This window comes from Nuphar pumila, chromosome 4 (assembly GCF_984573655.1).
Source record: "Nuphar pumila chromosome 4, dmNupPumi1.hap1.1, whole genome shotgun sequence".
Classification (NCBI taxonomy): domain Eukaryota; kingdom Viridiplantae; phylum Streptophyta; class Magnoliopsida; order Nymphaeales; family Nymphaeaceae; genus Nuphar; species Nuphar pumila.
In genome coordinates this window covers 122,665,736-122,689,280 of record NC_143252.1, presented here as the reverse complement: position 1 = coordinate 122,689,280, position 23,545 = coordinate 122,665,736, and the positions used below count along the sequence as shown (strand labels likewise).

The following is a 23,545-nucleotide window of genomic DNA, read 5'->3' as shown; positions in this document are numbered from 1 at the left end:
CTTGACTCCTTTGACATCATCATCTGTTATTAACATATAATCAACATATAATAATAATATGACAATACCTGCATCGAATTTTCTGGTAAATAATGCAGTATCTGTATAACATGAAGAAAAACCATTTTCTAACATTACATTGTTAAATCTGTCGTACCAGGCTTTGGGAGCCTGTTTTAATCCATAAAGAGCTTTCCAAAGACGAACAACTTTATCTTTAAGAATTTTCATACCTGGTGGAGCATCCATATAAACTTATTCATTAAGGTCACAATTTAAAAAAATATTTTTAACATCTATTTGAAAAATATTTTATTTTTTAATAGATACAATAGTGATAAGACATCTGACTGTAACCATCCGTGCTACAGGTGCAAATGTCTCTTCATAGTCAATTTCATATTCTTGACCATACCCTTTTGCGATTAAGCAAGTTTTATATCGCTCAAGAGATCCATCGCTCTCAGTCTTAACTTTAAACACCCAACGACAACCTATAGTTTTCTTTCCAAATGATAGAGTTTGAAATTCCCATGTGTTAGCTTTTCTAAGAACTTTGAGTTCATTTTCTATAGCTTCTTGCCATTCTACGCATTTTTTAGCTTCTTCAAAATTTCTTTGTTCAAAGTAAGAATGAATGTCACTAAGACAAGCTCTATACTTAGGTGAAAATGAGTCAAAAGAGACAAATCTTGTTGGAGGCTTCCTATTTCTTTCAGATCGTCTGGGATCATGTGTGGGAATAGAATCACTATATTGCTCAATTGCACTCCTTAAAGTACTTCTATCTCTACGTGAGTAGGTTATATGATCATTTGATGCCCTATCTTCATGACCCCTAGGTGAGTTGAAGTCATTAATGTCTACTTCATTATCACTATCGTGGTTTGATGCTATTTCATCATCACTAGACATATCATCATTACTAGATAATAGGTCCAATAAAAAAGAGTAGTCCATATTTTCGGGATGAGAGTCATTTTTTTCAAAACCACTTTTATTTTTCAAAAATGTCACATTTCTTGAAACATATAGCTTATCATTTTTGGAATCATAACAACAAAATCCTTTTTTAGTTTCGGAATAACTAAGAAAGGCACAAAGAATAGCTTTAGGTGAAAGTTTATCATTCTTATCCGTAAGGACAAAGCATTTGCAACCAAAAATTCGCGGTATGTTATAATCAGGTTTCTTTTTATATAATATTTCAAAGGGAGAGATTTTATCCAAATTTATAGATGGTAGACGATTGATAAGATAAACACATGCAAGAGCCGCCTCGGCCCAAAAATTTTTTGGAATATTTTGAGATATGAGAAGAGTTCGAGTGGTTTCAATGATATGTCTATGTTTTCTTTCAGCCAACCCATTTTGTTGAAGATTTTTAGGACATGACCTTTGATGAACAATACCATTATCTTCAAGATACTTCTTGAATTCATTGGAGAGATACTCTCCTCTGGAATCAGTTCTAAATATCTTTATGTTGCTATTAAATTGATTCTTAATCATCACATGATATGATTTAAAATATGAAAAAACTTCATGCTTATGTCTAAGAAAATATATCCAACAGTACCTAGAAAAATCATCCACAAAGATCACATGGTAGGCAAATCCTCCATTTGAAACATGTGTCGATCCCCAAACATCCGAATGAATAATTTCAAAAGGTTTAGAAGTAAACATGGATCTTTGGTCTAAAGGCATACTTCTCATTTTTCCAAGAATACAGTCATTACAAGAGAAAGTATTTTTACAAAGATTTTTAGCAAAATGTAAATAAGATAACTTGGTGATATTGGGATGACCAAGTCTTTTGTGCAAACATTTATATCCTTACGTTGGGCAATATTACAAAAAGAGTTTTGGGGAATTTGAAGAGAGTCCATATAGTACAAGTCTCCCTTTCTAGAGCCTTCCCCAATCAACTTTCGGGACCGGTGATCCTGTATTAAACATTTATCAGAGAAAAATTTAATATCGCATCCATGGTCCGAGTATTGAGAAACGGAGAGAAGATTCAAATTTAATTTTGGTATAAATCTAATTTTGGGAATGAAAAAATCTTGAGTTTCAAAATTCTCAATGCCTTTAATTTCAAGAGAAGTGCCATCCGCAGTAGAAATATAAGATGAAAGGATAGTTTTTGAATATTCGGAAAGAGAAAACATATTTGGAGACATATGAAATGAAGCACTTGAGTCCAAAAGCCAAGAAGTTTTACTTGGAGGGGAAAAGGTAGATACGATGGCTCCCGAGATGGCTCTTTTGAGAGGAGGTTGAAGCGCCTCCACAATTTGATTTAGGGAAAGAGATCCATTTGAAGAAATCTCCTCCTTTTGTGGTTGAGAAGCGGTGGTCATGGCTAAGAACTTCTTCCACTTGGGACATACGGGTTTGATATGCCCCGGTTCTTTACAAAAATGGCAAATAATTTTGCTATAATCCTTTTTTCCATCCTGTCCACCATTATTTCCTTGATTTTGATTTTTAAAATGAGGGAGACGATAAGCTCTTAAATTATTTCCGAGCTTCGACACTGCATTGACCCCATCATTTTCTTAGAAATTTGCTGAAATCACAAGCACATTTGACCCTTGCTTACTTATACCCATATGGGTCTCTTCTCCACTTAGTTTGGTGAGAACATTCTCAAGAGGAGTAAAAGAGGACAAGAAAGAAGATCTTATTTGCTCAAATTCGGGCTTTCGCCCATTCAAAAAATTGAAGAAACGATCTTCTTCCAATTGTTTATGACGAAGTTCATTTGCCTCTCCACTCTATTTTGGTTCGAGCATAGCAAGCTCGTCCCAAATGGAAGCAAGTTCGACAAAATATTCTCGAATGGTCATTTCACCTTGAAGAAGAGTTAGGGCTTTCTTTTGAAGATAATATTTATGAGACAAGTTCCTTGAAGTATACATTTTCTCAAGATACTCCCATGCTTGAGAGACCTTTTTGAATTTGATAATATTCGCGTTGATTTTTGTCTCAACGGATGAAAAAATCCAAGACAATATTTTGAAATTCTTCATTTCACATTCATCATGCTTCTTAGAATATTCTTCAAGAGCTTTGGTTCTTTCCTCCCCTTCAAGGATCTTAATTTCACCTTTCTCCATGAAGGTGATTTTAGGTTCCGGTTCCGGGATCGTGCCTTGCACATAACCCCAAAGACCTTTCCCTTTTATGTGAGCCTCCATGTTTCTGACCCAAACGTGATAGTTGGAGCCATTGAGTTTAAATCCAAGAGAGAAATGAGACTTTTTTTCACCCATTAGAGAGGAAAGATGAAAGACAAAAAACATACCTCAATTAGACTTTTAAGTCTTACTTGTCGTAAGGCCCTTCTAAAATATTGAAGGAAGAGAAGCCTCCACTCCGATCTTAAAGAAGCCAAAGGCACGTTTTTCGAGGCACCCAAAAAATGAAGAATCACACTATCTTCAATCTTTAACCAAGTTCTGATACCATGTAAAATTGTCTTCAATGAGACAATACACATACAAACACTAAAACCTCACAAGAGATGTGCACAAAGGCACTCAACTAACACTTGAACTAATATGCACAAAGGCATAAAACAATACGAACATGCACAAAGGCATGAAATGCCACAATATATTAGAAAAATAGGAAAAGCTTGAGCTCACAAGCTTAAGAAAAATACAAGGGGAAGACCCCTATTTATACACCACTAGAGGGGCCACATAGGGGGCTTTCAAAGGAGTCGTTGGAAGCCCCCAACGGTCACATTTGTGACCGTTGGGGGCTTATCAACGACTCTTTTGGGGAGTCTCCCTAGGTGGCACAAACAACAAAAAAAATAAAAAGAAAAGAAAGAAAAAATAAAAATACAATCATATTCCAAATGGAATATGCGTAAAATAGGAAATTACAGAAATACCCTTTTTGGGTTATAATGCGTGTATATATATATATACATACATACAACGAGATTGAGGATCTCTTTATCTTTTACCTTTAATGATCAGCATTTTGTTCATTAAAGGTAAAAGATAAAGAGATCCAGCCATTGTATACTCAAAGGAAAGCTCAGGTGGCAAATTTGTTTGTGAACGCTCTTACTACAGATCGAGATTGGTTGTTAAAAGGTAAACTGTTCATGATATTAACCTGTGCACAATAACTGGGGCATGTTATGGGTATCAGATCATAGTTATCATGTCTAGCCCAAATCAGTCCCATATGGGACATCTGTTTGTTTCTTTTGATAGGGTATACTGGTCTTTTAAGTTATAACAAGGACAATTTATTATTGTAATGACATTCATGTAATTTTACCATGTTCATAAGATACATGATGCCAGCCCTAGCACTATTGCTGGTTGTCTCTTACCCCAAGTTCATCTCTGTTATTCCTCTCTATCCCTTTCTCTTCCATAGCTTTGCTTGTTCTTGCAGGGAAGGATTCAAGGGCAGGCTTTCACAACAATGACATCAATGAAACTCTACTACAATGACCTAGCCTATAATGTCAAACATTCACATAATTGCAAAACCCCAACACTTTGGAAGCTTGAAGCTTCATTCATTCTCCAACTATGACATCTAACTCTTAATGTTGAAAACCTTTTCGTGCACATGGTCCTTGTGGTTAGGTCCTTAAAGGAAATGGATTTAGGAGTAAATAAAATGACTTTCTTTTCATGATATATTTGAGAAATATATATCAGATTTCTGTGAAAAGTGAGACCAGAAAGGCACTGTTTAGGGATGAGGCCTTTAGAAAATTGAAGCTCCAATATGCAGAATAGGACAAATAGTACCATTCCAATAATAATAGGTGCACTGCCTTTACAAGGAATTAGGGTCAATAGCAAACCTGAATCCCTTGTCATGTGATTTGCAACACTATTGCCAATATACCACTGTGAAGGTGATCTGATTAAAAGATTCTCCATGTAGGTATTTAAGGGAGACCTTTTTTGTGTGGATTACTTGATCATATATTGCTTTCGTTATAGAATACAAACTTGAAGAATGGGTAAGAGGATGTGCATGTGGACTAATTGCTATATAGCCACAAGATTGACAATGAGTTCCATTGTGTATTTAGTTAGCAAAAAATTTACCTCCATTGCCACGCTAAAGCTTCCACCATAGCCTTTGTCAGAGCCTTCTGTTCTTCGATTACCAAAATCATAGCATGCATTCCCATTATTGAATTGATTTGGAATGGTAGACTTATATCAAATGTATTATCAGATCTCCCCTTTTGTCAATGGCTAAAATTGCTTCATGCTTATCCTCCGCATTCACGAGGAATATAGTTGTTTGAAAAGAGTACTTACTGACTGCCAGTTAAATTGATTTGCACCTTCTTGTTGCTTAAGAATAAAGACTAGCTGCAAAAGAAGAGGGTAACAATTGCGCAAAGGATGAATATCAACCTCAGCTATCACACTTTCTACAAAACTTCTGAATCCATCTCCAAAGACTCTATAATACATAAAGACATCTTATTGGAGTCACTAACTAGCTGCTGAACAGCATCATTTAATCAAATAAGTTTTTGATCTATGTCCTGATATCAACTTATCTTCCCTCTTTCAATATGGCGACTTTATATTAGCTTGAGACTTGTGTGTATCTTCCACAAATTGACAGCAGTAGAGAACTCTATAACCTACATTAAACCTATCAACCCTTGATCTTTGGCATCCCAATCTTCATACAGAGGATTGTGTATTGGGTCAATCTTGGCTTCTCCTTTCGTGAACTCCTTGGGAATCAATTTAGTTGAGGGAGCAATACATCTGTATATTGAGAGCATTTCATGTATCGGCTGTTTGTAATGATTGTTCCTTTGTATATCAAGAAGTTAAAAGGAGTCAGTTTATCACTGACCTTAGGAAACAGGCTACTTGATGGAGATTAATCCATCGAAAAGAATGGAAAAAAAGGAACAAATGCAAAAGTAATTTAGAGTTAGCCGGCTGCAAGAAACAGGTAGAGTGGGCTGACATCAGCATGGGTGCTGGCAATATATGCATGTTTAAATTGAAATATGAAGATGAGCAGGAAAATAAAGGACAGAATCAACAACAAAGAATATGATGTGGACAGGTACTACATGAATGTACAAGAAGAAGGAACAAACTTGATGAGAAAAGAAACAAACTTGATGAACAAAATAGTGTAAATCTTAAGGGAAATGGGAAAGGAAAAAGGTAAAGGACATATAGTAGAAAAAAGAATAAAGAGGACTGAACAGGGGAGCAGTATGAAGGAAGAAAGAAATGACTAAAGGAAGACTATTAGAAATCGAGAGTTATGTGTAAGGATCTAACTCAAACCTGAATGTCTTATATTTACAGGATGTATTTCTTTGAGGTATCATGTAAATCTTGCAGCATAACCTACAACAGACCCTAATTTCATCAATGAAGAGAGGATGCATTATAGATTTCTAGTTATTAATAAATCCTCTTAAGTATTGCGCAAAATTACAATTGCACCATATCAGACATCCACAATTTATACATAACCACAACACCGAAAAATCTGATTCTTGCTGCTACCTTTTGGTTGTTTTTGTTACAACTTGTTAATAGACTACAGTTCTTTCAAGTTGATACTCCTAAGCTAGCCTGAAAAGATTATGTAATGAGATAGAGTAACCAGAAAGATCTGATTCTTGCTGCTACCTTTTGGTTGATTTTTTTGTTGTCAGTTTTTTTTTTTCTTTTTTCTTTTTGTGCTATTGCAAGTAGTTGCATTTGGTTCTAGCTTCATTCAGCTTTCTGTATGTTCTTGTAGCTGATAACTGGTATGGTTTTGTAAAATGATTCCATGTCAGAGGGCTCTGGATTTCTTAGTTCACTTATGGGAATTGGAGGTGAGTGCCATGGATATAGTCTTCATATTGTTGGCCACTCTTTAGGAGGTGCAGTGAGCACCCTGCTTGGAATAAGAGTAAGTGTTGATTTGTTCTGCCTTGTATCTCTAGTCTTGTTTTTTTATTATATTTACTTACAAGCTATTAATTTGTTTCATTTATCTGTTAATGAAGGATAATGTGTATGTGTACCTTTTATACATTTTATATGGCATATTAAAATTGTCTTTGGTTGAATTGATTATAGTTTAGATCATTCCTTGCCTCAACCAAAACAGTATATGTTAAAAGTCAATGTTTGAGTGGTCAATGGGGATGAAAGCCAACCATTTATTTGTTTATAAGCTGCAATAGGAATATGTCGACATAACTCATAGCCTTCAAAGTGAACTTGAAAATTCATTCATTGAATTATACACTACAAAAGGGGATCTCTAAACTTCACCTTCACCAAGCGTAGTTTTTTTTTTTCAATAACGGATCATGTCTCTTTTTTTTGTTTTATATATGATGGGTTGATCCAATCTGGTATACGAATTTGATATATAACTTCCTATTTATTAAAAAGAAAGTAGAGATGGGTTGTCTAATATCACTCATGTTATATATATATATATATAAGGTTAATCTACATTAAACCAGTTAGGTTTAACATTAGATGGATTCAACCTTATGAAAATGACACACATTTTTAAAATAATGGTATTTTTTAAGATGTAAGGTTACTTTTTTAGGCATTATAGGTCTTTTGAACTTGGGGGTCATTGAAAAATCAAACATCTTTTCCAAAAGGTAACTTTATGAAGCTATCGAAGTTACCTTTTTTACCTCAAAAGTAACCTTGTATTTTCAAAAATGTCATTTTTAGTGTCTTTTAGTCATTTTCATAAGGTTGAATCCATCTAATGTCAATCCAAACTGGTTTAATCGTAGATTAACCCATATATATCTTAAGTTGTATGGTTTATATGTATATTTTAATATTAATATATATACATGATATGTATATGTATTAATATACATATATTGTAAAGCCCATGCTTTTTACAAAAAAAATTAAATAAAAAAAATTCAGACTCGGGTTGGATCCAAATCCAGACCCGGGTAACCCACCCCCCGTGCCTATTTAAAGCACATAGGGGGGAGGGTTTCTCTTACGCGAAAGAGAAACCCTTCTCCCCCTGTGCCACTTCGTCGTCTCTCTGAGCCCTCTCTCTCTCCCGCTCGTTGTGTTCCGGCCACCTGACGCCGACAACCTCCGTCTGGCGAGCCTCGCCTGATATCCTCTCTTTCTCTCTGTTACACTCTCCTCCCTCTAGCAGCTCCCGCCGAAGCTCTCACCAGGCTACACCCCCCCCCCCCCCTTTTCGGCCCCTTCTCAGGTAACTCCTAACTTCCTCTCTCTCAGTCTCTTCGCATTGTCTCCTTCTTCTTCTTATTTTTTCGGCCGGTAGGCAGAGGCGACTGTAACGACCCCAACTCATACTCCTTAAAAAGTATGGATTTTTTTTTAACAAGTGCGGAAACAATCTCAGAGACCCGGGGCATTACAGTTAAACACAACCACCACCACAAGGGATCTTATACATCTTTCATTACAAACCAACCCAAACTTTATTTATTAAAATGCATATAGTTCGAGACATAAGTAAATAAAAAGTAAATAAAGCAAAAAGAAAGCAAAAAAAAAGAGCCACACCGTTCCAAGAATCTGCCCTATAGTCGTGTAGTCCACTCGTCACTCTTCTCAAAAGCAAGTCCTCCCTACTAGGCATCTGAGGTTGCAAAAAATACAAAAAGTAGGATATCAGAATCCAAAAATTTTTGCGTATGAATCCTCCTAACGAAACAAATAAGCATAAAGAATACAAATAAGATTCATGCAATAATTTAGAGAGATGCATTTATGACAAATTCGTAATTCAATTAATCATTTATATAATAGAGAACAATTATTAAGCATGAGGGACAATTTAATAATCAATAGTAACCACAAGTTAAGCAATATAGACATTTAGCATGCAGTAGGGAAGAAACATCATGCATTTATCAATATATCACAATTAAGGAAGCAAGTAAATATGCATGATCTAATGTATAGTAAGAATATGCATGATTTCAAAGCACATGTATGAACACATTATTATCTTTAATCAAGTTTTATTTTTCATATACATGTTCCTATTAAATGCACATAATTTAAGTTTCTCTTTTTAATTACCGTTGCCTGCAGATACACCAAACGGGTAAGATCCTCGAGGTCAAGTTAGGTTCTCAAGGTAGCTTAACACACAATTTGTATTTTATTATTAGGTTCCGAACTTAGTCATCGACCGAAACAACCTTCGAAACATTAAACCACCCATCTAATGTCCGGAACACCAGGGACCACCCATCCACAAGTGTCACTTTTCTTGGTATACCAAAACAACAGCTTGTGAATACACTACCTGAATGGGTATCAACTCATTCGATGAATCCGAAAGTTACTATCATACTTGTTTGTCATTATTATTATTATTATTATAAATATATATATATATATATATATATATATTTGTTTTTTGTTTTTTTTTCTACGATACATTAGTAAGGTGGTGTACCCTACTGGTCACTCGAGATCAATGCAGCGATTCGGTTTGGCATACTCTTGTAAGAAAGTATGCGGAAAGGTATAACAAGAATGCTTGATGGATTCACACGGTCCAATGAATGGACAAACCAAAACCCACAATGGGAAATATAGAAATAGTCCACTAAGGGACAACACAAGAAGCCTTCAAAGAGGCAACACATACAAAATATATGAACTTTATTGAATGAGGGTTTGAAAAGCCATACTTTACATGAGGGGGAATGCCCCTCTATTTATACACAAAGGAGAGAGGGAGAGAGTGAGAAAAAGTGAGAGAGAGATGACCTTGGGAGGCCCAAAGGGGACTCGTTGGGCCCCCAACGGTCACATTTGTGATCGTTGAGGGTCCAACGACTCCTTTGGTTGGGACCCCCAATGCAATGCATTAAATGCATTTTGCAATAAATGAAAAAAAAAATAAAAAATAAAATGGAAAATAAAATATATGTAAAAAGACTAAAATGCCCCTAATAGGCAGAATTACAAAAATACCCTTTATTGGGTATGATATATATATATATATATATATATATATATATATATATATATATATATATATATATATATATATATATATATATATATATATTTTAACACCCCCTCCTAAAACTTTGCATGGGGGTAACAAAAAGTTTGAAGATAAAAAATGAGGGTTTTAAGTCTTAAAAAGAATCTTCAATGGAAGTCATCAACTTTATAGCACATGAAAGAACTTTGCAAATGTCAGCCTTTAACTGTCTTTAATGATCATCTCCTAGCTCCTTTTTCGATGTATCATAGATGCTTCATTCGTCCCGTCTTGGAGATCCTGTGGAACAAGCAAAAAGAACTCTAAGTAAAAAGTATCTTTGTATCTTAATCAAATAAGAGATATCAAAAATGGATAATAGGCCATAACATTGATTAAAAAAGGACAATGATTCAAAAGATATTTTATGCATTTCGATTGAGTATTATGCAAAACACGAATTAAACTTAAACATTGATAAAACACACTAAGTTCTTGAAGAAAGATAAGTGCACAAAGGCCACGCTAAGAACATTTGAATAAAACCACCCAAAGGTACAAAGCGAACACCCACAAATGCAAAAGATTGAATCTCTTAGAATAGGTGAGCACTATGGCTCCCAAAAGCATTCTCACAAAGGGTTTTATCAATATTTGGAAGTAAGGAGTGTGTGCACGGAGAACACTCACAAGTGCACAAAGACACACAAAATATGAGATTTGTGTTAAGATCAAGTAAAAAAATTCATGTATTAGAAATATATATCTAAGAAGACAATGTTCACACAAGAACAAATTGCTTCCAAGGGAATGTGTATAAGAGCATACGAAAGAAAGCATGTTTAACACACATAAATCGACAATAGGGAGACATTTTGTCAACAAAAGATGAGTTAATGATTTCTCTCACATCTTAGAGAGGAAATTCTATGCCAAACAAATGCCATATGTGAACTTGCAAGGACATGATCTAATTAAGAAACATCCACCCAAGAGTCAAGAATGAATATTATTTGAGTAGAGAACCTTACACATTGAGGAATTTCTCACTCAAATATTTACAAATGCAAAAACTCACTAGGTGGCCGAAAAACATAAGCACTTAATATGCAAAATATTTGAATCCCCTTATAGGTTAAATGCCAAGATATAAAATTGATTTTCAAATATGCATATCAATGATATGATCCTTTTATCCATAAATATTTTTCTTTGCCAATTTCAACAATTGTTCATCCACTACAAGCAATCACCTCATTAGTTCTCCAAAACCCATAAATCAAGTGTTAAAGCTACTAGAACAAGAACATAAATATAATGTCATTAAAGGCCAAAGACACACAAAGGTGTATATAAAACACCTCTTGTATACATATAATAATACTTGAAATGAGTGTATCAACGACTAGAACAAGAGAATAAATGCCAACATGGACTAAAAACATCTCTTGTCTATATAAAATGATACTTGAATTGAGTGAAAAAAGCCAACCATGGGCATACATCTCAGCGATTAGAACAAGGACACAAATGTCAACATAGACTAAAATCACACACAATGATGTGAATCAACGTGCCTTATCTATATATAATGACACTCAAGACAAGTGTGTTCAACTACTAGACCAAGAGAACAAAGCCAACAAAGGGCTACCAACACACACAATGGTATGAACAATATGTCTTGTCTACATATGATGACACTTAGATAAGGGGCATAAAAGAAGAAGACACTTGAGGCAATAAGACTTGTAATGAGAAACATTTACCATATTATCAATTTCAATATATCTTAAAACACTTATAGTTTCAAACTTTAGACATCCATCACATGTATACATAATTAAGAGCATCTATAATAAAATCAATGGCCAAAATAAACGAGTGACACACTCATAATTAGAGATCACATAACAAGTCATTTTAGAGTCAAACTACAAGTTGACAATCTAAAATGACACAACACGAGGTGCACATAACTCACTTCAACAAACATCTCTAATATAACAATAATAAAGCCAAACAAATGATGCATTAAATAACATGTGATGGACAAATATAAATGTCATAAAAAGGCAATAAACACTTAAGGAAATCATTTTCCAAATAGAAGTTTTTACAAAGAGGACCGATTTAAAAAATCAAATCAAAGGTCCAATATAATCAATCACAACAATATGCCTCATAACAACAATTTTGCATAAACACGAATTATGCTTAATCATGATCAATTTTTTAATTTATACCAAAAAAGACTTATCATGAAACATTAAGCAAATAATGCATATGAAATTTCTATATCATGTAAGAAGAGAAAGCTCACGAAAGCTCTCTTTTAATGAACATAATACAACATGCTCAAAAAGGCATACATAAAATAGAGAAAATATCTCATTAAAGTGAGATGGAGCCCACACAAGAAGATGATTTTGAATGCAATAGGTTCAATAATGAACCAATAAACATGCACATAAAGTGCAAGTACACACACCCACTAAGGGATGAAGCCAAAAGAAGGTTATGAAATCATTTATCATAATGCAATCACATTTTAGAGAACATTGAGTTATCATGTAATGAAGCAAAAGGTGGTCTTCCACAAATGTCCTTCGAACACTCAAAACGAGGTGTCTAAAAAACACTTTAAGCAAAACCCATAAAAAGGGTAAAAGAGGAACAACGCACATGAATAAACAATTTTATTTATATAAACGAATGCTTAAAAAGCATTACAAAACGGTTAGCAAAAATGTATTCACGACAATCTAGAGATGAAAAATCTAGAATCATTCTCAAACATTGAGAACATCTTAATGCTATCAATTGTAATACAAAAATACATATTTTCAAAAGATGACACAAGAGAGTTTTAACAAGGAACCAAAGCATATGCATAGATAAAAGAAATAATATGAGAGACTAAGTGCATACATTCTCATAGAAAAAGCACTCATGCAATAATTAAAGCCATATGTCTTATAAAATAAACATGCTTTCAATCAAGTTTAAGCATGCAAATGATTATATAAAATTTTACATTTTTAAGCATGTAACGAATCGAGAATTTCAAACATGAATATGCATGTCTATCAAGGATGAAATACAAATTGTATTTTGATTATTATATATATATATATATATATATATATATATATATATATATATATATATATATATATATATATATATATGAAAAACAAGTTTATATTTTATAAAATAAGACATCATTATCAAATCATTAAGATAAGACAATGATTGACGAAACATCTAGAATAAATAATTCTTGGTTATATATATATATATATATATATATATATATATATATATATATATATTAGAGTTATTTTAAAAAAGGCTTCAAGATTCAAAACACACTACATATATCTAGTTTCCTTAAATAAGTTCAATGATGGTTAAAATACTATTTTAGAAAAAAACATACATTTCCATACATTTCCTTTCAAAACATACTACATATGTATATATATGTTTACTTATATATCTATATATATATATATATATATATTCAATGGTAGAAAAAAACAAGTGTTTTTCTCATGCGTAATGCATGGGCTAAATACTTGAAAAGTGTAAGAATACATGCCAAGTAATCCCAAGTAGAAGGAAGAGATATAAGAGATAGCAAATGCTTCATCAAAACGTAGAGAAAGAAAAGAGGTAACAAAAACTTCACCACTTTTTTGATTTTTTGAACATCACGCTTCCCGATGCACCGAAGGACTAGCTTGATTATAACTGAGCTCTGATACCATGTAAGAAAGTATGTGAAAAGGTATAACAAGAATGCTTAATGCATTCACACAGTCCAATGAATGGACAAACCTAAACCCACAATGGGGAATATAGAAATAGTCCACTAAGAGACAACACAAGAAGCCTTCAAAGAGGCAACACATACAAAATATATGAACTTTATTGAATGAGGGTTTGAAAAGCCATACTTTACATGAGGGGGAATGCCCCTCTATTTATACACAAAGGAGAGAGGGAGAGAGTGAGAAAAAGTGAGAAAGAGATGACCTTGGGAGGCCCAAAGGGGACTCGTTGGGCCCCCAACGGTCACATTTGTGATCGTTGAGGGTCCAACGACTCCTTTGGTTGGGACCCCCAATGCAATGCATTAAATGCATTTTACAATAAATGAAAAATAAAAAAAGAAAAAGAAAATGGAAAATAAAATACATGTAAAAAGACTAAAATGCCCCCTAATGGGCAGAATTACAAAAATACCCTCTATCGGGTATATATATATATATATATATATATATATATATATATATATATATATATATATATATATATATATATATATATATATATATATGATTACATATATTTTAACAACCCTGTGGGATGCACCACTGTGGTGCAGCCACAACTACCAGTGCCCATCACACCCAGACAACAATACCGCGTTGCCGATCATTTTCAGCTGGCCAGGCATAGTGCACTCGTAGGGTGGCGTACCCAGCTGGTCATCCGGACGCTAGAAGGCGAGCTAGGTTAACGGCTAATCCTAGCCAGTTGTTTTTTTTTCTTTTTCCCACTATTAGCTCGAATGACAATTATTAAACCATGAATGAAATAACTAAGGGTCTCTCTTTTTTTTTATAACAAATCCAAAAATTTAAAACTACCAATAATGCATTGACTAACTTTTTGATAACAGTCTATCAATTCCAACTCACGCTAACACACGTATTCAAGTTTTCCTTGTTGTTTATTTTTGGCATACCTCAACACGTGAATGATAAAAATTACCACATGCTGGAAACACAGCTGATACCCTTTACCCATTTGCATTGAAATGTAAATAGATGATAAAATTTCCAATGTGCCATGATAATAATATCTAACCAATGTTGAACCATGCGTGATATCATTGTATGTATTTTTTTTTAAACCACCATGATAATCGAGGGCTAAACGATAAGATATAAGTTAATTAAATTATGGAAATCGGATACTATCCACCATACTCGAATTAAATTTTTTTTTGATAGTTTGGAAAAATCGAAAGTTGGCAATAATACTTAATCTAAACTATCCATACTGCACGGACTTGATCCTTGATAACCATCTGAAACTCAAAACTTTCTATAGTTCAAGGATTCAAACATTTTTTTTTAAATAACAGACTAATGATAATACATAAATAAAATTTATGACAGTCTGGAATTTAAAAAAAAATAAATGTCAATATCTGATCTATATATATATATACATTACTTGTTACTGCAGACTTATATCTGGTTCTAGTTTATGAGTTAAAAATCAAAACATACTAGTTGATTATGATGTGTTGCTGCAGATTTATACTTCATTCTGATTTTACAGGAAAAAAAATCAGACATGCCAACTAGTTCTCACGTAATACTACAGATTTAATTTCCTTAGTGTATCGGCCAAACAATACACAGCAACCCAATGGTCACAAATAAAAATTTGTGTTTTTGTATGGCATGTTTCTAGTCTAGCATATATATCTAATGTCATACATATCTGAACCATACATGACTACGTGTACCACACGACTCTAGGCAACTACATAGGTACGAGATGCACCTACATTATGAATTAAACAACAATAAAAAATAAGTTCATCTTCTTTCCAGCTTGTATGTGAAGTTACAAATATTGGAACCACATCGATGTGGTGATGGATGGTGTCCCTCTCTAATGGAGTCGGACAACCCACACCCATCATGCCACATGACGCCGACCACTCCCCGTGTCGACGGTGCCGTCCAAATTCAAACGACGACACTACATCGGATTGGTACCACAGAGCATCTAACACGTACATAAAAAAAAAATGCTCCTTACCTTTTTTTTGAAGCTTTTACCGGCGTTAATGGCGTCTCTTGTGTTTCTTCTTCTCACGTTGCAGCACACTTGGTCACGAAGAAGAAAACCTTCACCATCCAACAATGGTGGTTGTGCACAAGAGAGAGAGAGAGAGAGAGAGAGAGAGAGAGAGAGAGAGAGAGAGAGAGAGAGAGTATATGGCGTATAGAGTGGCTGCAAGCTTTCCCTTGCCCCTCATTTAACTCCTCTTAATTAGGGAAGTTATTAAATTTCACAACTTCAAATCTCCACCCCCATCCCACATTTTTGGTGGGTGCATTGATTTTCCAAAATCGCCCTCCTTCTCCCATGACTAGGATTTCTCAAACCTCCCCCAACAAGTTGCTTTATGGGTACCCCTCATCCATTTGGTGGGATTTCCCATGTTCTTTGAAAAAGGAGAAACTAACAGGCCAATTCCCACACGTTTATTGTGGGCGATGGTTTAGGAGACAAGGGTTTAACTAGCCCACGATTTTACCCCCTTTTTCACTAGAATAAAAAATGTCACTTTTCTGTGCAAAAAGGAAAAAATCCATGCACATGGGGTTTCGAACCGGGGTCTTCTACCAAAGGGGCAACGAACCCCACCACTTGTGCTATCACTCATTTCGTTGCAAAGTATGTGAATAAAATTATATTTAACCCCTTTTGTTCAGTTTCGGATTTTATGCAAAAAGGCAACATTTTACCTTTCCACACGGGCGTGGGTACTGAACTTGGGTTGTGGCTCCACACAAACGTGTCCTACCGCTACACCACACCACTGCTTGTTTTTTTACTTTTACAAAGAAATTCCCTTTATGTCTTATTAAGACGTTTTCTCTCGTTTGTGGATCTCGCCCATTTCCACGTGGATTTTCTCCCGTTGATTCTAACCTTGCACTCTCTCACCTTAAATGTGCTTCAGATCTCACGCTATCATCCCGAAACCATTGGATTTTTTCATTTGGCCCCGTGAACCGGGTTGGATCATCGGATCTCGCTAGGGTCCGGATCCAAATACCCCTTACTAGCGTTTGTTACTGGGTTCGTTCTAGTAACCCTCAAGTCATCAAAATTATATTACATAGTACAGAATCTTATTATTTCACATAAATGCTTCACTTTTATTTATTTAAAATTCCTTAAATTTCATGGGTTTTACAGTGCCCGTTTTGAGTATTCGCGTGTTTAATTAAATATGGAACTAATGTAATATCGTGTATTTTCACACTTAGTTATTTTGAGATTTTTCGAAAGTTTGGCTAAGTATAGAAGAAAAATTGGTAGATTCTCGATTTTAGGCCGATGCTTTTGAGTCTGGGCTTGGCCCAGGTCTCATTGTCAAGGCCTAAATGAGCCACGTAAAACGTGAGAAAACGTTTATTTTCAACATTTAAATTCAAGCAAAATTCAAGCGAAATTCGGATTATTTTCAGACGAATTTCAGAGGCAAAATTTGAGTTATATATCGTTGGATGCGTCTCGAAATTCTGAGTGTAACGGTATTTTACTTTTTTGAATTCGGGTTATGGTTGGCCCAAAAATTGCATTTTTTCGAAAAAATGAGTCGTTTGTCCGTTCAGATCCGTAATTGGATCAGACTGGATCTAATGGATTTGATCCAAATTAATATGGATCTGGACTCTATTTATATCTATGTAACGACCCCAATCCAGACCCCTTTAAAAATGCGGATTTTTTTTTTTCTAAGAGTTGCGGAAACCTTCCCAGAGATCTGGAGTCCTCACAGTTCCACTTTCCATTGGATAGCCCATCCACCACAAACGAAGTTACAATTATCATCCAAATCAACCAACTAAAACTCTTTTATTAAAGAGTAAGTAAATTTCAAAGACAAGGTTTTCTTCAACTGAAAGTAAAGTAACACTTGCAGAAATTAAAAGAACTGAAAGACAAAAGAAAGAGCCATTATGTCCTCTACTGAAGCTGACAAGCCCAAGTGTAACTCATCCATCCCCAGATGCATGTCCAACTTCACTGTGCACCATTTCCTGCGAAAAACCAACAAAGTAGGGTGTCAGAACCGAAATTCTGAGCACAGCTACTTCTAAAGAAACCAGGTGAGAAAAAGAACATGGATAAGATTTCATGCAGTGATTTGAGTGAGTACAAATATAAAATTTGCAACATTTAAATATCCATAACTACCAATAATTGCATATACTCACAAATCAAGAACAGTAAACAGTGTCATATATCAATAATTAAATAATCAAACCTTTCAGCATGATTTCACAAAGTAAGTCATATGCTACCACCAAATGATGTCATGATATCTAGAATGATTCAAACATGCATGATCTAATGCATAACAGAAAAATGCATGATTATGTGCAATGCATGATTTCTTCTGTTATCTTTCATTTAAGTTTCATCTTTCCATATGCATGCCCTATTAGATGCACACATCTTTAAGTTCCTCTTTTTAATTACCGTGGCCCACGGATACAACAAACGGGTACAAACCCCGAGGTCAAGTAGGTTCCCAGGGTAGCTTAACACACAATTTGTATTTTATTACTGGGTTCCAACTTAGCCCTCGACCGATATCAGGAAACAACACCATCCATCGGAACATTAGACCTCCACATCTAATGTCGGGGACACCAGGGACTCCCCACGCCCACAAGTGCCACTTCCTTGGTACCATAAACTCACAGCTGTGACTAACACACCACTCCCGGGTAAAGTGGCTGCTCTCCCTAAACCCGTGGCCAGGAGAAGAACCTCAATATCGGGTTCAGGGGCAACAACGCACACGGAGTTTTTGTATCCTCACAGTCTCCCCAAGACCGGATATCTAAGATTCTCATACTTCAGATGAGATATCCCAGAATGTAAATTACACTGTTCTTATTCATTATATTTTTAATTAAGTCAATTTCTTTAAGTTTGCAACACCATATGCAAAAGTAAAGTGAAAACCCCGCATCCTCCCTTGCAGGGACCCATTCGGGACTTCAGCCCGTATAAACCATTAGAACAGTGCAGTAATGTGTCAAACCATCTTATGTGGTTTAAGTGATGTATTTAAAACTTATGTGAAAGCAAACCGAACCCACGGCTCTCCAGGCCGATGATGGTCCAACCAGGCCATCAATGCATCACATCACAAAACAAAAGTAGTGTTTTATTTATAACACTAAGCCAAAGTGCCAAAAGCATATGCACATATGAAATAATAAACCCAAACATATGCATGTCATAATTCATTCATATGCAATTACAATATGTGTGTGTTACCTACATCACATATGGATCTTAACCAATCCATGGTTTCTTTAAGGGTGTGAGTGTACATGTACCATTTCACATATAAATCAAGTGTACATGTTCAAGAAGACTTACTAATAATTGAATCATGCTCACACTCATGCGTACCATAGTCATAACAGTCAAGTGAAAGCATAAATCTCCACGACAAGGGTTTTCATACAATCCAATACACAAGCTTTTAATTAACACATGGATTCTAGCCAAAATATAATGTTCAGCTCGGGACATCCAAGCAAGATACATTACATATATAAATTTTCAGTTTTATGTATCCATCCTCCCTAAACAGTGTAACATGAGCACTATTATACACAACTGAAAATTTTTCAGGTTATGTTGCAATGATCCCACGCTACATCTTACAAACTTTGAGCTTAACCTCACTCAAGAAGCATTGTAAATTCATATGCACTAATGGGGAAAAGCAAATTTAAGTCCATCAGTCATCTAGATGGGCTGAACCCACCCATCCATATATAAAGACACATTGCATAATAAACCATATCCCTTAACAGATCATCACCATATCACTGAGCTAAATCTTTGCTCATGATAAGACAACTCTCTGAAAATCTGCAACTAGATCCAAGTAAGCCTTGTACACAATTTGTCCAGAACATGTTGGTAATTGCAAGTAGACATTAAACTTATAAGGAACCATGTGCCCTAACATGTATATTCCAAAGCATCACTTCCATATAATGGATGGAAGCTTCTTTCTTCAACAAAACCAATTGCACAGATGTAAACTCTAGCAACTTTGCTTGAATCCTTTTTGGTACAATCCCAAGATGAAAAGCTCAGGTCTTGCAAAAGGCTTCCAAAACTGGACAGACTGATGACCAGCAACAAAACTTTCAAAATTTTGGATGTGACAGGTGACAAGACCCAGAATCTTTGCGCTGGTGAGGTGGAAAAGGAAAAAGTAACAAAGTCAACTTCCCTACTTTCAAATACAAAGGCGACAAACAAAAACTTTTAAAAGGGATATTCATCACTACTGAAATGACAATGGCAAGAATTCTACTCATTGGGCCCGCTAATCATGTGGATTCCTATGTTTTCTATTTCTAGGAATGCTGACTAAACCTATTCCTACCTAGTAGTTACCAATTAATTTCTCCAGTTAACTCCACTATCTATACACAACATTAGCTTCACCTAAACCACATCACAGTCATTGTCTTCCGAAGTCTGTAAGCAATATCTCCTATTGCGTGAATGCAACCTAGTTGAAAGAGGCAGGTCCTCATAATGACTTGAAGACTGAGTCCTAGACCCTTCATCCATCGATGTGCCCCCATGCTGATAGGTGAGTCCACAAAAGAGTAATATACTCAGATGCCTTATTTATATGCCAGATTCTGATCAAGTCCAGGAACTTGGAGCCTCAGAATCAGGTGATCTCGAGGTAAATCTCTATGAGTTTGATGATTAAATCAAATTCTATCACATATATTAAAAATCTTGATTGATCACTAGTTCTAGCCACCTCAGAACAAATTAAAGACACAATCAATAAAACAAATCTAGACAACGTGAAAAGGTAAACAGAAACCAAAAATAACTGCCTTCAGAAAGTTCTTTTTGCTATTTCACAAACACCAACTTGAAAAGAAATCGCCCAAATTAGCAATCTCTGCCCCGGCTATTTATTTTTCCTATGCAATTCACCTCTTTGCGTAATACAAATATATTAAACACCACAAGAAACTCCAAAATGAAGTAAAAACAAGTAAAACAAACAGATCCAAAGACTATATAGCTCCAAAAACAATACCAACATCCAAAAACATCATCTACCGAAACACCCGTTAAAAAATCTCTAAGATTTTCATCAAAGGGGATCAATTGCACACACACAGGAAACCTCTTTTTTTTTTCTTTTTCAGAAAAATCGAAATTACACCTCCCCTGGATGATGAAAATCCGAAAACCCCCAAATCGTAGATTTGGGGTTTTAGGTTTAGGGTTGATGTAAACCCCAAATCCTACACTCAAACCCCCACCTGGAATCGAACCTATGTTCGATCCCTCACCCGAAATCTAAGAAGCACCGTACCTGTTTCCGATGGGTTTCCCGGCGATCGAAGGCTGGGGACGCGAAGGTAGGGCCGCGGCTGACACTCCTTGTTGCTGCCGCGACAGGGGGGTACTCGCTGCATTCGCTGATGGCTGCTGGTTGCCGCAGCTCGCCGGCGAACTCCTCCTCTCCGATACACACTGACAGAGAGAGAGAGAGACGGGGGAAAAGAGATGGGGGAGGAGAGAGTGCCCGAGTGAAGAGGGAAAACCCCCCTCTCCACTCCTTTTATCGGCCCTCTCCATGCCGAGATGGGAGGGGTTGGTTACGCCTTGCGTAACCCCCTCCTGACCCCCTTTCCTTTTCTGTAACAAACCTATCGGGCAACCCTTATCGGGTTGCCCCTTTCTTTAAAAGGGTTGTTACACAGGGGCGCGGCTCGGGTCCGGACCCGAGACCCGTAACCCGGCCCCAATTGATATGGATCCACAAGTGGATCCACTGTGGATCCTCGAATTAAATTAGATTTTTAAAATTTAAAAATTTTATTTATTCATTATTATCATTAAATCAAGGTTTCAAATGAATAAATCCTAATTACCCCCCTTTATGGGTCCTGGATCTGCAATTTGGATCTAGGCCCAATTTGCAAAATTTTATAAAATTTTCGGGTTTTACAATCTAAGACCCATATTAATCTGGATTTGATTCAGCCCTAGACCCATTTGGATTTTTGGAGATGGATTTGGAACTTGGATTCAGATCTAGATCCAAATTCATGCCCAACGAATTTCCAACTTTAAGTTCATTAAATACCTTTAAATTGAAGTTAATTAATGTTAAGAAGTCTCCCAAGTTGATATGGCAACTTTTGGAAGCTTCTGGATATTTATTTATTATTTATTATTTAATATTAATTAATTAATTAATTTTATTTAGTTCCGAAATTTCTTTTTTGGTGTTTGTTTAGGACTCCTAGTAGAGTCCTTAAACACATACAGAAGAACTAAAAAGGTTTTAGAAAATCTATTTAAATGAAAACTTTAAAAAAGTCAACACTTGGAGTTTTGAAATTTTCGGAAAGTAGAGAGGAAAGATTTCCAATTAGAGATTAACTCCAGCCCTCTCTAGAAGGGGGATGGATAAGAGAGGTTGTCACCCCCCTTTTCTCTATAAATAGCCTCAAGAAGAGAGAGAGAGAGAGGAGAGAGAGAGAGAGAGAGATCGTTCTTCTCCAATCATCCGATGTTTTCACCATTGATTTCTATTTCTTTTTCGATCTACGGTTAAGGTACGAGTCTTTCTTTTGTCTCGGATAAGAAAAAGAGCCTAAATAAGCTTTAGGCAATGTTTTTATAAGGAACCATGAATTCTATCTTGATTTTTTATGGTTTAATCTATGGGAATCAATGTAGGAAGGCTTAGATCATGTGGTATTTGTTTTCCTATGATTTTCTGCATGATTTTATGTTTTCCCCACTATATATATATATATATATATATATATATATATATATATATATATATATATATATACATATGCATATATATGTTTTTGCCTTGTATGTACTCTTTGGATAGGTCTTGACAGTTTTTGTTCTATGCTTTTAGCGGGTGGTTATGGGGCTATAATTCTTGAAACTGAACCAGATCTATGGAAATAAAAATATGTGCATATTCAGTTAATATGAAAAATTTAGATTTTTGGCGGTTTTTGGTCTGAGACACGACGGACAGCTGTCTAGCCCCAGCCTAGACAGTTGGCTGGGACAGGACAGTCTGTTGTCCAGTCCCAGACAGCTGTTCAGATCGGTGCTGGACAGCTGTTCAAGTGAAAAAAAATTATTAATATATATATACATGAAGAGGGCGTGTACCAGCCAATTCAGTCGGCTGGATTGGACCGGGACAGTTCAGTCCCAGCTGACTGTCGGCTGGGACTAACACGCAGTCAAAACATCTTTATATATATAATGTTTAAAAGAATATGTCTTTCGGATGGGCTGGCTGGCCTGGCCTGCCAGTTCCGGACAGACCTGTAGGTGTTTTTAAAAAAAACTGTATATTGGTTATAATCTGATTATACATACATAGGTCTAAATATATCTTAATGTGTTGCTGAGCCATAGAGTATATTGGGTATGATTAAAAAAAAACATACATAAGCATGAACAAGCATTTACTATGACTCACTATTTGATATGTTTTAGAAAAATATTATATGAAGTGCATAGTGATTCTATACTGTCATGAAATGTTCATGTGCTATAGTCACTGATGACAGACCAGCATATGGGGTTATGTTGGATGCCATTAAGAGTGCATTGATCCACCTTGATGTGGTGTGATCGATGACATTGTGAG

General features: G+C 35.4%; 1 protein-coding gene across 2 annotated transcripts in view; it reads left to right on the top strand.

Annotated features, from left to right (window-relative positions):
• Positions 1 to 23,545, top strand: part of LOC149840874 (lipase class 3 family protein) — a 150,321-nt gene that overhangs the window by 67,345 nt on the left and 59,431 nt on the right. For both annotated transcript variants that reach the window (XM_090003413.1, XM_090003412.1), the window contains exon 10: positions 6,827 to 6,942. In XM_090003413.1, the coding sequence (XP_089859539.1) occupies positions 6,827 to 6,942 (116 nt within the window). The remainder of the gene's footprint in view (positions 1 to 6,826; positions 6,943 to 23,545) is intronic.